At 43.7% G+C, this 13,687-nt stretch overlaps 1 protein-coding gene across 1 annotated transcript; it reads right to left on the minus strand.

The window, feature by feature from the left end:
- Positions 1 to 1,506: 1,506 nt before the first annotated feature.
- Positions 1,507 to 6,016, minus strand: spp1 (secreted phosphoprotein 1). Its single transcript, XM_014128936.2, has 7 exons — positions 5,774 to 6,016; positions 4,237 to 4,350; positions 3,620 to 3,682; positions 3,421 to 3,474; positions 2,899 to 3,000; positions 2,382 to 2,687; positions 1,507 to 2,268 (listed from the first exon to the last, which is right to left on the minus strand). Exons 2-7 carry the CDS (start codon positions 4,333 to 4,335, stop codon positions 1,828 to 1,830), a joined length of 1,065 nt encoding a protein of 354 aa, XP_013984411.1. The 5' UTR covers positions 4,336 to 4,350; positions 5,774 to 6,016; the 3' UTR covers positions 1,507 to 1,827.
- Positions 6,017 to 13,687: the final 7,671 nt, after the last annotated feature.

A 13,687-nucleotide genomic window follows, 5' to 3' on the forward strand; every position in this document is an offset into this window, starting at 1 on the left:
CTGCGTGGCCATGCACGCCTCCAACTCAATCATCATGTTTGCAGACGGCACTACAGTGCTAGGCTTGATTACCAACAACGACGAGGGGGCCTACAGGGAGGAGGTGAGGGCCCTCGGAGTGTGGTGTCAGGAAAATAACCTCACACTCAATGTCAACAAAACAAAGGAGATGATTGTGGACTTCAGGAAACAGCAGAGGGAGCAGCCCCCTATCCACATCGACGGGACAGTAGTGGAGAAGGTGGAAAGTTTTAAGTTCCTCGGCGGACAAACTGAAATGGTCCACCCACACAGACAGCGTGGTAAAGAAGGTGCAGCAGCGCCTCTTCAACCTCAGGAGGCTGAAGAAATTCGGCTTGTCACCAAAAACACTCACAAACTTTTATAGATGAACAATTGAGAGCATCCTGTCGGGCTGTATCACCGCCTGGTACGGCAACTGCTCCGCCCACAACCGTAAGGCTCTCCAGAGGGTAGTGAGGTCTGCACAATGCATCACCGGGGGCAAACTACCTGCCCTCCAGGACACCTACACCACCCGATGTCACAGGAAGGCCAAAAAGATCATCAAGGACAACAACCACCCAAGCCACTGCCTGTTCACCCCGCTATCATCCAGAAGGCGAGGTCAGTACAGGTGCATCAAAGCGGGGACCAAGAGACTGAAAAACAGCTTCTATCTCAAGGCCATCAGACTGTTAAACAGCCATCACTAACATTTAGTGGCTGCTGCCAACATACTGACTCATCTCTAGTCACTTTAATAATGACACATTTATGTAATAAATGTGTCACTAGCCACTTTAAACAATGCCACTTTATATAATGTTTGCATACCCTACATTACTCATCTCATATGTATATACTGTACTCTATACCATCTACTGCATCTTGCCTATGCCGTTCGGCAATCGCTCATTCATATATATTTTTATGTACATATTCTCATTAATTCCTTTACACTTGTGTGTATAAGGTAGTTGATGTGAAATTGTTAGGTTAGATTACTTGTTAGATATTACTGCATGGTCAGAACTAGAAGCACAAGCATTTCGCTACACTCGCATTAACATCTGCTAACCACGTGTATGTGACAAATAACATTTGATTTGATTTGAGTTGACTGTGGTGTTATCCATTCCTACAGCACTCTCTTGTGGTTATCTGCTGCACTACACTGCTAAGAGTTCATAGCTTCATATGAACTCCGCCTTCCTCCTGACTGAGGCAACAACTCATCACATGAGACATTAGGGTAAGGAATGAGACGTTAACTGTGACAGGGCCTTTTGTTCATATTTTAGCTCAGAATGAACTGAATGGTGGTGTGTGATGGAGTGTGGTTTAGGAGGGCCCTCATCACAAAGAATACTGGGTGTCTAGTCTCTTTCTCTGGTGAACACAGCTGTGAATCTGTAATTTAGCTCATATTGTATGAGCCTCTGCGTAGTACTATACACAGAGAGCAATGGCTCAGTAGATACAACAAAGTATACAAATGTGAAATAACAGACCCACCATGCGTTTTATGAAAAAAAGAAATTATTTAGAAACGATACAACATTATACATACAGTAAAAATGGGACAAACAACATGTAGTGTAAATAATTGTGCAATTGAAAAAAATGGACTGTTCTGTATGTCCTGACGTGTTGGCTAGTATTGCTCTTATCAGGTATTATTGACGTACTGTATTAGACCTTAAGGGCCGTCTGTTTGTTATTCTCTCTGTTCTGACCTCCTAATTTAGGGTCATAGAGCACCGTCCTGGTCCTGGTAGCATTCTTCACTGTCGACAGCAGCAGGATGAGAGAGACAGGCCTTTACTAGGCAACTATGACAACGGGAGCGTCAGTATCTATGGTAGCCTCTGTGGCTGCCTCCTCAGCCGAGTTGCTGTCAATCTCCTGGCTCTCGTCGCTGTCTGCCGCCCCGGGCGTGGCTGTAGCCTCCTCACTGCTGTTGCTGCTGTCAGTCTCATCACTGGCGCTGGTGCTCTCGCTGGTGCCGTCGCTGCTAGCGCTACTGGTGCTCTCACTTGTCGCATCACTGGCGCTAGCGCTGGCACTCTCTGCCTCTTCCTCCTCCAGGCTCTCAGCTCCCTGGCTCTCGGGGCTCTCAGAGAGACCGGTGTCCTGGCTGGCTTCATCGACGTGCGCTTGGCGCAGGCTGGGCTCCTCGGCTGTCCCGCTGGAGACATCCAAACCCTGGCTCTCCACCTCGGGGGTGCTGGTGTCCTCTTCCATCAAATCATGCACCTGCAGGGCCTGGAGAGAGGTGATGGAAGGATGTTTAGAGACAATTCTTACAACTAAATGGAAGGAAATAATGCCTGTGAGTTTTAAATGGGAGAATTCTAACAGAGGAGAGACAAATGTACCTTGAACACGGTCAGCGTCTTCTCAATCTCGTTTCCGAGCCCGGTGTCATAGACGGACACCTTCTTGCCAGCATACATGCCCTCGTCCATCTTTCCATAGTATTTGTATGGGGAGGGTCCCTTCTCGATGTTGTTGGTATCTACATAGATGGACTTCTTGTAGTCACCGGGGTAGCTCATGCTGTCTCCGCGTCCGTCGTCGTAGATTGGGGCCTCGGTGGGAGCCAGGGTGGGCTCAACAGTGGGCTCAGCGGTGGGAGGGGCAGCGGTGGTGTCTGCCTCCCCGGACTCTGACTCCTCTGTGTCCTGAAAACACATCACAACAACACCTTTATAAGATGTGAAGTTAAAATAAGAGCTTAGTGAACGCTCCTGTCTGTCGAGGTTACCTAGACGTCTTCATTGAATTTTAAACTACAGTCTGTGTGGTCTTGTAGACTTACTGGAGCCATAACTACACGTGACAATGTGACTCAATATATCCTACATATGAATAGTTTTATACTTGGTGTATTACATCACTGTCTGTGCTGCCTGTGCTGTCCTTGCTTTCGTCACTGTCTGCACTGTCTGTCGATGATGTGCTGTCCACTGTTGGGTCTGATGTAGGATCAGCTCCCTGGATAATAGAAAAACAGGACCCATCAGCATGTCATCAACAACATCCATCAAAAGTACAGATAGAGACAACTATATCATGTGTAAGAGGGATTTAGTGTCTTATGCTACATTATAAACTGGGTGGTTCGAACCCTGAATGCTGATTGGTTGACAGCTGTGGTATATCAGACCGTATACCATGGGTATGACAAAACATTTACTTTTACTGATTTAATTACGTTGGTAACCAGTTTATAATAGCAATAAGGGACCTCAGGTGTTTGTGGTATGTGGCCAATATACCACGGGTAAGGGCTGTGTCCAGGCACTCCGTTTTCGGTCATTCATAGGAACAGCCCTTTGCCATGGTATATTGGCCATATACCACACCTCCTCGGGCCTTATTGCTTAATTATGGTACAACAGAATGATGTTTTACTTCTGTTTCATCTTCGTCGGAGCTCTCGTCTGATGCTGTACCAGCACCCACATTCTAAAAGAAAACAGCAGCATTAAAAAGAGTCCAATAAAAACTGTCATATTTATTGCAGTTTTCCCTATAGGATAAATGTATACATTTCAATGCACATACAGATTATAAAGTAATGTACCCTGAAAGAAGGTGAACATGCTCTTACCTGTACAGATGCAACCTGGGTGAGATCTACTAGGGCTTTCCGAAGCACCGGAGCTGGTTTTACCTGCCAACATGAACATTCATTTATTTATTTACTATTTTTACCCCCCTTTTCTCCCCAATTTCGTGACATCCAATTGCGATCCTGTCTCATCGCTGCAACTCCCCAACGGGCTTGGGAGAGGCGAAGGTCGAGTCATGCGTCCTCCGAAACATAACCCGCCAAACCGCGCTTCTTAACACCCGTCCACTTAACCCAGAAGCCAGCTGCACCAACTGACCACCAAAGTCAGCCTGCAGGTGTCCGGCCTGCCACAAGGAGTCGCTAGAATGCGATGAGCCAAGTAAAGCACCCCATCGGCCAAACCCTCCCCAAACCCGGACGAAGCTGGGCCAATTGTGCACGGTCCCTATGGGACTCCCGGTTATGGCCAGTTGTGACACAGCCTGGGATTGAACCCAGGTCTGTAGATACACCTCAAGCACTGCAACACAGTGCCTTAGACCGCTGCACCACTCTGGAGGCCCATGAACATGAATTTAAGTTGATACCAAGCACACGTCTGTCTGTTCGCATGTCTGTCAATGTATATGTTTTCATATGAGAGGAACACTCACCACTTCCTCTGAGCTCTCTGAACTACTGCTGGATGAGCGTTTCACCGGGCGACAGAGGACCGTTGCAAAGAGCAGGACGAAAACAATTGCAGCCTTCATAGTCACAATGTGTATCTGAAACGAGAGAGATTCCAGCAAAATGATGTGAACTGAAGATACAAACTGTGTTGAAAGCTGTACAGTATGTTAGCTACATTTAACACCCTTTTAAACTGAAAATGTGATCCATTCTTTTCAATTACAGCAGAAATGCCTGGATGGGAGGCAATTAGACTGAGTTTAACTGCAAATTGCCTGTGAAGTCCTGCTTTGTAATGGTTAAACCATTAAAGACTTGATTAGTATACAGGGAGAATTAACCATGGGCCATGATGAGTCTCCACCATGGCTAAGTGGAGGAACTCTGGAGGAAGTGCACTCATTTTAAAGTCAGTCCCTAACCGTTGGCAGATAACATGGGCTTCGCTCCCAGCTAATGACATCCAGCCTAGCCTAGCTATCCTACCCCCATGCATGAACGTCTCCCTTGTTTTCCAGCTGAGCTACTCTCAGCTAGAACAACATTACATCAAGTATAACTCTGAGCAGGCAGTGTTTTAGCTATACCTATAATGATCTCTGCATAGTGTATAATTCCCCAAGTTAAAAGTGGAAGTCTGGAAGACCACAGTCGGTCCAGGAAGGCGGGGAACATGATTGAACGCCCCTCAGCTTTATTTTGGAAGCCAACTCTACTTTGTCATTTGATCCTTGGGTTCTAGAATGAAGAGCCCTTAAATTTGTGGTGTCGACAGATGGAAGTGTGACGGAGGCGAGAGATACTACTAGGGATGTCCATAGGATGTGTGTAGATGAGATCTGACTTCAGAAGTAACTAATCCAGCCTTTCAGTTTTGCTGCTATTATTATTTGTTCTCCCAGCAGCACTTAAATGATGTGGTTTAGTCTTGGAACATAGGAGTCAGTTAGTTGACAATAAATTAGCTGTGGGTTTGAGAGCTGAGCCCAGAGCTTCCTCTTCCTGCTGTCACGTTCATCATTCCAACACTATAAAACCTAGTTTATGATTGAGCTGACTCTATCAGGTTACCAGAAATATCCGGTGTAATAACACAAACTAATTGTTACAATAGATCACCAAGCTCTCTTTTCTGGTAAATTATGAATTTGCTACTAACCATAATGCATTTATTCTCATTTACATAAAAAGCCCCAAATGTACAAAGCATTTAGGCATTGAAAGGGTATTATTTTACTATCTAACTGCTGAAATTAACTAGCTTTTTCAATCTTTGCACAAAATGTAAAAACATTCACCACGATTTTCTTTGAGCTTTTTATGGGAGAGGATTATACATGTAGAAGGGCTAAAATTGTATTTCTTAATGTGCACAAAGCATATGCATAACATGTCAATGTCAGAATTTACTCTGCTATAGTTACGTTGTCTATATGAAATCTCCTTCAGTTTCCCCAAATAATCAATCAAATCTATGCACCTGAGCACCAATACAAGTGATAAGCAATTTTGTTTTACCTGGATGTGTTCCTCAGAGAATCCACAGGATAGCACTACACTAGTCAGTCAGGATGAGTGGAGAGCTGCTCAATATTCTCTTGGATGCCAGAAGAGGATCAGCACAGTTCAGTTTGGATGTGGATGGATGCTGCTGAACGGAGGCTGCTGGTTGGCTTATAAACCTGGCTGCCTCCAGCTCCAGCCAATAGAAGCAGGGCTTGTGTCTTGTGATGTCATGAGGTCTACCACTTCTGGCCCACCTCTCCTCTCCCACTCTTCCTGTGGTTAATGTGGCCACTCAATGCAAACATTCACCAATCGACAAGACAGAGGAAGAAAAAAAAACACATATCCTGTATTGTTACAGAAATAAACTGAGGACACAAGCCCTGTGAAATTGAGATAAAATACATGACAGTGCTTACAGTCACATGACGTTAGAAAACACTAAATGTAGAGATACTGGCTTTATTACTAGTTAAGGAGGTTTCAGCATCTGAACCAGGGTTGAAGTACAAAAACATTATTGTGGGTCTGTAAGGTAATACATACTATCATCACTTCATCATTAAGCCACGGTCAAAGAAGAGCCAATGTCAAAGTGGAGGTGGATCAAATTCAAATCAAATCAAATTTATTTTTATATAGCCCTTCGTACATCAGCTGATATCTCAAAGTGCTGTACAGAAACCCAGCCTAAAACCCGGTGAACAGGTCAGGTTTCCATAGCCGCAGGCAGAACAGTTGAAACTGGAGCAGCAGCACGGCCAGGTGGACTGGGGACAGCAAGGAGTCATCATACCAGGTAGTCCTGAGGCATGGTCCTAGGGCTCAGGTCCTCCGAGAGAAAGACAGAAAGAGAGAAAGAGAGGATGTGTTAAGTGAATCCATACATTCATGTACATTTAACAGTGTAGACAGCAGAGCTTTTTTGTTAAGAGGACATATTCTCTCATCTCCATTGGCCTCAATGCAAGACATCATTAGCCAGCATTAACATCACAATTCTACACCCCACTCAGCATGTTTCTTGGGAAGATAAGTTTGGACTCATTGTGACCCTCAGTCATCTTTTTACGGAGTGACTCTGCGACTCAGTGTCATTATCTGTGAAGCTAGACTATAACTACTGGTATTACCATTTTAATCTGATATATGAAAGGTTGTAAAGAAAATAATATATACTGAACAAAAATATAAACACAACATGCAACAATTTCAAAGATTTTACTGAGTTACAGTTCAAACCTTGAGACATCTTTGGCATTGTGTTGTGTGACAAAACTGCAAATTTTTAGAGTGGCCTTTTATTGTCCCCAGCACAAGGTGCACCTGTGTAATGATCATGCTGTCAGGTGGATGGATTATCTAGGCAAAGGAGAAATGCTCACTAACCGGAATGTAAACAAATTTGTGATCTCATATTTCAGCTCATGAAACATGGGACCAACACTTTACATGTTGCGTTTATATATTTTTTCAGTATATATATATCAAATATACATTGCATGGAGAGTGCAAGGATATGGAGTAATCCTTGTGCACATTGAGGAAGAGAACTTCCAGACACCCACAGTATGCATTCTCTGAATTCTAGAATATGATTACCTCTCATAAAAGTTAGAGAGCATTGAAATATGACCCACTAAAGTAGTAGGTATGAAACTAAGGTAGCACCCCTGACTGGTTTCTTTGTCAAACTATCTCTCCTAACCCTGCAATTAACTTGTCAGGATTCCTGTGTTAATGTCTGACAGGTGTCTGACATACTCACTGGAGTATGCATTGCTACATGTTGAGTCTGCTTTAGTACTTTGAATGTAATCCATTATAGCTTGATTTCCTACGGTATGACCATAATAAAATAGCCTCCAGTGGCTTTGGTGTTCAGTGGAATGATTTAGGGTGTATTCGTGTATAACTAAATGTTGTAAAAAGGAAGACAAGACACAACATCAGACATGTACAGTGAAACTCCCAGACAGATGTCTGGAAAGCTTGAGAGTGGACGCATCAAGTTGAAACATGTTGCATTTGCTACGTTTTCACCTGGTTTGATGTCAAGTCACAACAGTTCCATCTTCTTCAGGTTGTGTCTGGAATTCTCACTGAGATGTCTGATATTCCCGGGCTGTCAAATCAACCAGTGGTTCACCAGGAGCTGAACACCAAGACACCTCTAACACCGCCCCAAGATGAAACACTTTCTCCCAGTTCTGTCTGAATCAATCATTACCCCAACACCTACAGTACCTTGAGTGTATACTTCAACATTCGTATCAACAAACAATGCCATTCAAATGAAGTGATTCCAACCAACACCACAAATAATGACATGAACATTTTAGAACTTCCCCATTATGTGACACACGAGGCCAATCATTATCTGATTGACTACACAGTATAGAAAAAGCTGTGTGAGAGAGAGAGAGAGAGAGAGAGAGAGAGAGAGAGAGAGAGAGAGAGAGAGAGAGAGAGAGAGAGAGAGAGAGAAAAAAAGACAGAGAAAAAGAGAGAGAAAAAGAGAGAAAAAGAGAGAGAAAAAGAGAGAGAGAAAAAGAGAGAGAGAGAAAAAGAAAGAAAGAAAGAAAGAAAGAAAGAAAGAAAGAAAGAAAGAAAGAAAGAAAGAAAGAAAGAAAGAAAGAAAGAAAGAAAGAAAGAAAGAAAGAAAGAAAGAAAGAAAGAGTGTTTTGACCAGCCCCAGACCAGGCATGAAACACACCATTCATTATCAATGTGGATATCACATCACTGGATCACAGAGCCCGTATTCTTGATATACTTTGCTTTGTGGAAAGTCTGCAGTAGAATTAGGAGAACCACTTTTACGATCTCCACAGAGCATGTTGAGGACCTTACTGTAATCCTAGTCTGGTCAATGCAGAGCTGGCGGTTTGGCTGCCTTAAAGCAAAGCTGAAATAAGGGAAAGTGAGCCATGATGCACAGCATTAGTTTATGAAGCTGGAACCCATGTTCAATGACATGCAGCAACGTCGTTAAATGCATCTTAGGCCCGGGCCGTCACGCTCTGTGGTCATTTAGTTTGGAAATATTCTTTAAAGTCATTGTAACATACAGTACAGGCATTATGCAGATTGTCTAGTGTTTTACTGGAATATTTAATTAAGCCATCAACTTTTGTTATGGTAAAAAAACTATACAAGAGTGTTAATAGTAAGCTGAGATCAGATGTGGTCTCTATCAGGTTGATTCACAGTGAGGAATTTCCTGCTGTTGACCCACAGCCTGTAAATGTGGTATTAACCTAACTATCATACAGTGAAAGAACCAAGGGTCCAACTTGATTTGGATAGTCCAGATAGTATGTAGAGCATCTACAGATGGACTACCAAAAATCTGTTGATAAGCAACTGCTTGCTAAGGTTATGGTTAGGGTTAGGTTTAGAATAAGGGTTAGGGTGAGGGTTAAAGTTAGCGTTAGGGCCACTGTAGGGTTAGGGTAAAGATTAAGTTTAGGGTTAGGATAAGGGTTAAGGTTAGGGTTAGGATAAGGGTTAAGGTTAGGGTTAGGATAAGGGTTAAGGTTAGGGTAAGTAAATTGAAAATGCTAGTCTGTAGATAGTCTATAGAGCATCTACAGATGGACTATCCAAATAGAGTGTTTCTGAACCCGGTACAGGCGGCCAAGTGGTGGAGGGGAGTTGGATATCCACTACGACAAGAACTCTCCCAGACAAACCCATTTTCAATGTAGTCATTAACAGTATGTGTGTGTTACTATACGTCAGTCTGTGTTAACCGCATAATGTCTTCAATAATGTCTCCTTAAACCCCCATAGGTTTATATAAGTGGTTGGGTGGTGAAGTTTTGACAAATTCATACATGTGCTGTCAGTGTGACATACTGAAAGACAGGAGATCATATTACTTGACATAACTTTCATGTTACTGTAGTTGTGACGAACTAGTCTGTGGGACTGCACCAAGAGAAAGGTTAATAAATCCTCTATTTTATAAATGGTCAAAAATGTAACATACTGCAAGCTAAACTCAGCAAAAAAAGAAACGTCCTCTCACTGTCAACTGCGTTTATTTTCAGCAAACTTAACATGTGTAAATATTTGTATGAACAGAACAAGATTCAACAACTGGGGGGGTCAAAATCAAAAGTAACAGTCAGTATCTGGTGTGGCCACCAGCTGCATTAAGTACTGCAGTGCATCTCGTCATCATAGACTGCACCAGATTTGCCAGTTCTTGCTGTGAGATGTTACCCCACTCTTCCACCAAGGCACCTGCAAGTTCCCAGACATTTCTGGGGGGAATGGCCCTAGCCCTCATCCTCCAATCCAACAGGTCCCAGACGTGCTCAATGGGATTGAGATCCAGGCTCTTCGCTGGCCATGGCTGAACACTGACATTCCTGTCTTGCAGGAAATCACGCACAGAACGAGCAGTATGGCTGGTGGCATTGTCATGCTGGAGGGTCATGTCAGGATGAGCCTGCAGGAAGGGTACCACATGAGGGAGGAGGATGTCTTCCCTGTAACGCACAGCATTGAGATAGCCTGCAATGACAACAAGCTCAGTCCGATGATGCTGTGACACACCGCCCCAGACCATGACGGACCCTCCACCTCCAAATCAATCCCGCTCCAGAGTACAGGCCTCCAGAGTACAGGCTCATAAATTCGACGATAAACGCGAATCCAACCATCACCTCTGGTGAGACAAAACCGCAACTCGTCAGAGAAGAGCACTTTTTGCTAGTCCTGTCTGGTCCAGCGACGGTGGGTTTGTGCCCATAGGCGACGTTGTTGCCGGTGATGTCTGGTGAGGACCTAAGCCCTCAGTCCAGCCTCTCTCAGCCCATTGCGGACAGTCTGAGCACTGATGGAGGGATGGTGCTTTCCTGGTGTAACTCGGGCAGTTGTTGTTGCCATCCTGTACCTGTCCCGCAGGTGTGATGTTTGGATGTACCGATCCTGTGCAGGTGTTGTTACACGTGGTGTGCCACTGCGAGGACGATCAGCTGTCCGTCCTGTCTCCCTTTAGCGCTGTGTTAGGTGTCTCACAGTACAGACATTGCAATTTATTGGCCACATCTGCAGTCCTCATGCCTCCTTGCAGCATGCCTAAGGCACGTTCACGCAGAGGAGCAGGGACCCTGGGCATCTTTCTTTTGGTGTTTTTCAGAGTCAGTAGAAAGGCCTCTTTAGTGTCCTAAGTTTTCATAACTGTGACCTTAATTGCCTACCGTCTGTAAGTAGTTAGTGTCTTAACGACCGTTCCACAGGTGCATGTTCATTAATTGTTTATGGTTCATTGAACAAGCATGGGAAACAGTGTTTAAACCCCTTACCACGAACGATCTGTGAAGTTATTTGGATTTTTACAAATTATCTTTGAAAGACAGGGTCCTGAAAAAGGGACGTTTCTTTTCTTGCTGAGTTTGTATGACAAAATCAAGAGCCCTACTGAAAATGAACAGGAGATTTCTACACTAAGTCCGTCCTCAGCTGTTTTTGCAAGTGAATGAAGTCAAAGACAATTTGTCTGAGATAGAGCAATTTGCCATAACCTAGACTAAAATATGTGGACACCTGCTCGTCGAATATCCCATTCCAAAATCATGGGCATTAATATGGAGTTGGTCACCTCTTTGCTACTATAACAGCCTCCACTGTTCTGGAAAGGCTTTCCACAAGATGTTGGAACATTGAGGCAGGGACTTGCTTCCATTCAGCCACAAACAAGAGCGTTAGTGAGGTCAGGCACTGATGTTGGGTGATTAGGCCTGGCTCGCAGTCAGCGTTCCAATTCATCCCAAAGGTGTTCGATGGGGTTGAGGTCAGGGATCTGTGCGGACCAGTCAAGTTCTTCCACACTAATCTCGACAAACTATGACCTCGCTTTGTGCACGGGGGCATTCTCATGCTGAAACAGGAAAAGGCCTTCCCCAAATTGTTGCCACAAATTTGGAAGCACAGAATCGTCTAGAATGTCATTGTATGCTGTAGCGTTGAGATTTCCCTTCAATGGAACTAAAGGGCATAGCCCGAACAATGAAAAACAGCCCCAGACCATTATTCCTCCTCCACCAAACTTGACAGTTGGCACTATGCATTGGGGCAGGTAGCGTTCTCCTGGCATCTGCCAAACCCAGATTAGTCCTTCTAACTGACAGATGGTGATGTGTGACTCATCACTCCAGAGAACACGATTCCACTGCTCCAGAGTCCAATGGAGGCGAGCTTTACACCACTCCAGCCGATACTTGGCATTGCGCATAGCGCTATTAGGCTTGTCTGCAGCTGCTCGGCCAAGGAACCCCATTTCATGAAGCTCCCGATGCACAGTTCTTGTGCCGACATGCTTCCAAAGGCAGTTTGGAACTCGATAGTGAGTGTTGCAACCGAGGACAAACAATTTTTACGCGCTGCGTGCTTCAGCACTCGGTGGTCCCGTTCTGTTCTTGTGTGGCCTACCACTTCACGGCTGATCCGTTGTTGCTCCTAGACGTTTCCACTTCACAATAACAGCACATACTGTTGACCGGGGCAGCTCTAACAGGGCAGAAATTTGCCGAACTGACTTCATGGAAAGGTGGCATCCTATGATGGTGCCACGTTGAAAGTCACTGAGCTCATCAGTAAGGTCATTCTACTGCCAATGTTTGTGTATGGAGATTACATGGCTGTGCACTCGATTTTATATATCTGTCAGCAATGTGGCTGAAAATAGCCGAATCCACTCATTTGAAGGGGCGTCCACATACTTTTGCATATATAGTGTGTATCCCTAACAATTTCATGTCAAAGTATGTCTGGGGAGAAACAAGTTCAATGAAACAAGTATGAGCAGCATACCCGCTCTGTACTGATTCAAGGTCAAGCCCTGTCACATACATTGGCACATAATTGTTGTATAGCATATGCATTGTTCGGATTATTCTACAAAGTCAGTATACAGTTATTTAAGTAAATAACCAGAGAAGTATATTGTGCGGTATATGGGACTCCAGCTTTATATGTTTGGTGTTTCCTCTCAGAAGTTGTCACAATGTAAAACACCCAATGGTTTTACTGTTGAAATATAAACAGAAAGCACAATAAGAATAATACAATTAATCATGTGGAAACCCTGTAAAAACAGAGGAGCCATGCTTCTTGCTTTGAGGAAACTATGTGGGCCAATTTGACTTCATATGGGACAGAACCGACACCACAAAACAAATACTTTCAGACATTTGTCTACACAAATGGTATTTTTATACTCGGAACAGGACATACAACTACTGAAAAGTACTTTGAAAAACAATAAAATTAATGATTTTGGATTGGAGAAAAACAATAGAAATTGTGTTAATAGCCTACACACCTTGGAACATGAAAGTGTCTAGAATGTTGAATCTTGTTGTTCTTCGGCCTCTGCAAGGAAATCTGTAAATCTTCAAGGAAAAATAACAATATTTTCATGAAAAAACTACAGCAAAAACTGGTTGAATCAATGATGTTTCCAGGTCATTTCAACAACAAAAAATTCAACGTGGAATAGTGATTGGATTTGAAAAAAGTCATCAACCTTAGGGAATTTAGTCTTTTTTTCACCCAACTTTTAACCTTCCTCCAATGACATGGTGAATGATTTAGTTGATTTCACGTTGAATTCATGTTAGTTGACAAATCCAACCAAATGTAAATCAAAACTAGACGTTGAACTGAAATCTTTTCCCAGTGGGAGGTCTGTTATTGTGAAGGTCACCAAAGTACTGTACTAGTCTGAAGTAGTCGATCTTAGGTCATTGTTTTCTCTGATCCCACATAGGTGCTGGTTGAGGTGTATGCAATATTCATGGTTTCCACCCCCAGTTTCCACAGTGACTGGACTGCCATTCTTCCTGTCTCTTATTTTACCTCTACAGCATGCTTCACTTCCTGGAACCCAGGACGTATTTCCATGGATCGACT

Source organism: Salmo salar, chromosome ssa01, assembly GCF_905237065.1.
Source record: "Salmo salar chromosome ssa01, Ssal_v3.1, whole genome shotgun sequence".
Classification (NCBI taxonomy): Eukaryota; Metazoa; Chordata; class Actinopteri; order Salmoniformes; family Salmonidae; genus Salmo; species Salmo salar.

Coding starts and splice junctions, on each gene's coding strand:
- spp1 (XM_014128936.2), bottom strand. CDS start 4,335: ATGAAGGCTGCAATTGTTTTCGTCCTGCTCTTTGCAACGGTCCTCTGT. Junction 3,683..4,236: donor CAGAGAGCTCAGAGGAAGTG/GTGAGTGTTCCT, acceptor TCATGTTGGCAG/GTAAAACCAGCTCCGGTGCT. Junction 2,269..2,381: donor AGACGCTGACCGTGTTCAAG/GTACATTTGTCT, acceptor ACCTCTCTCCAG/GCCCTGCAGGTGCATGATTT.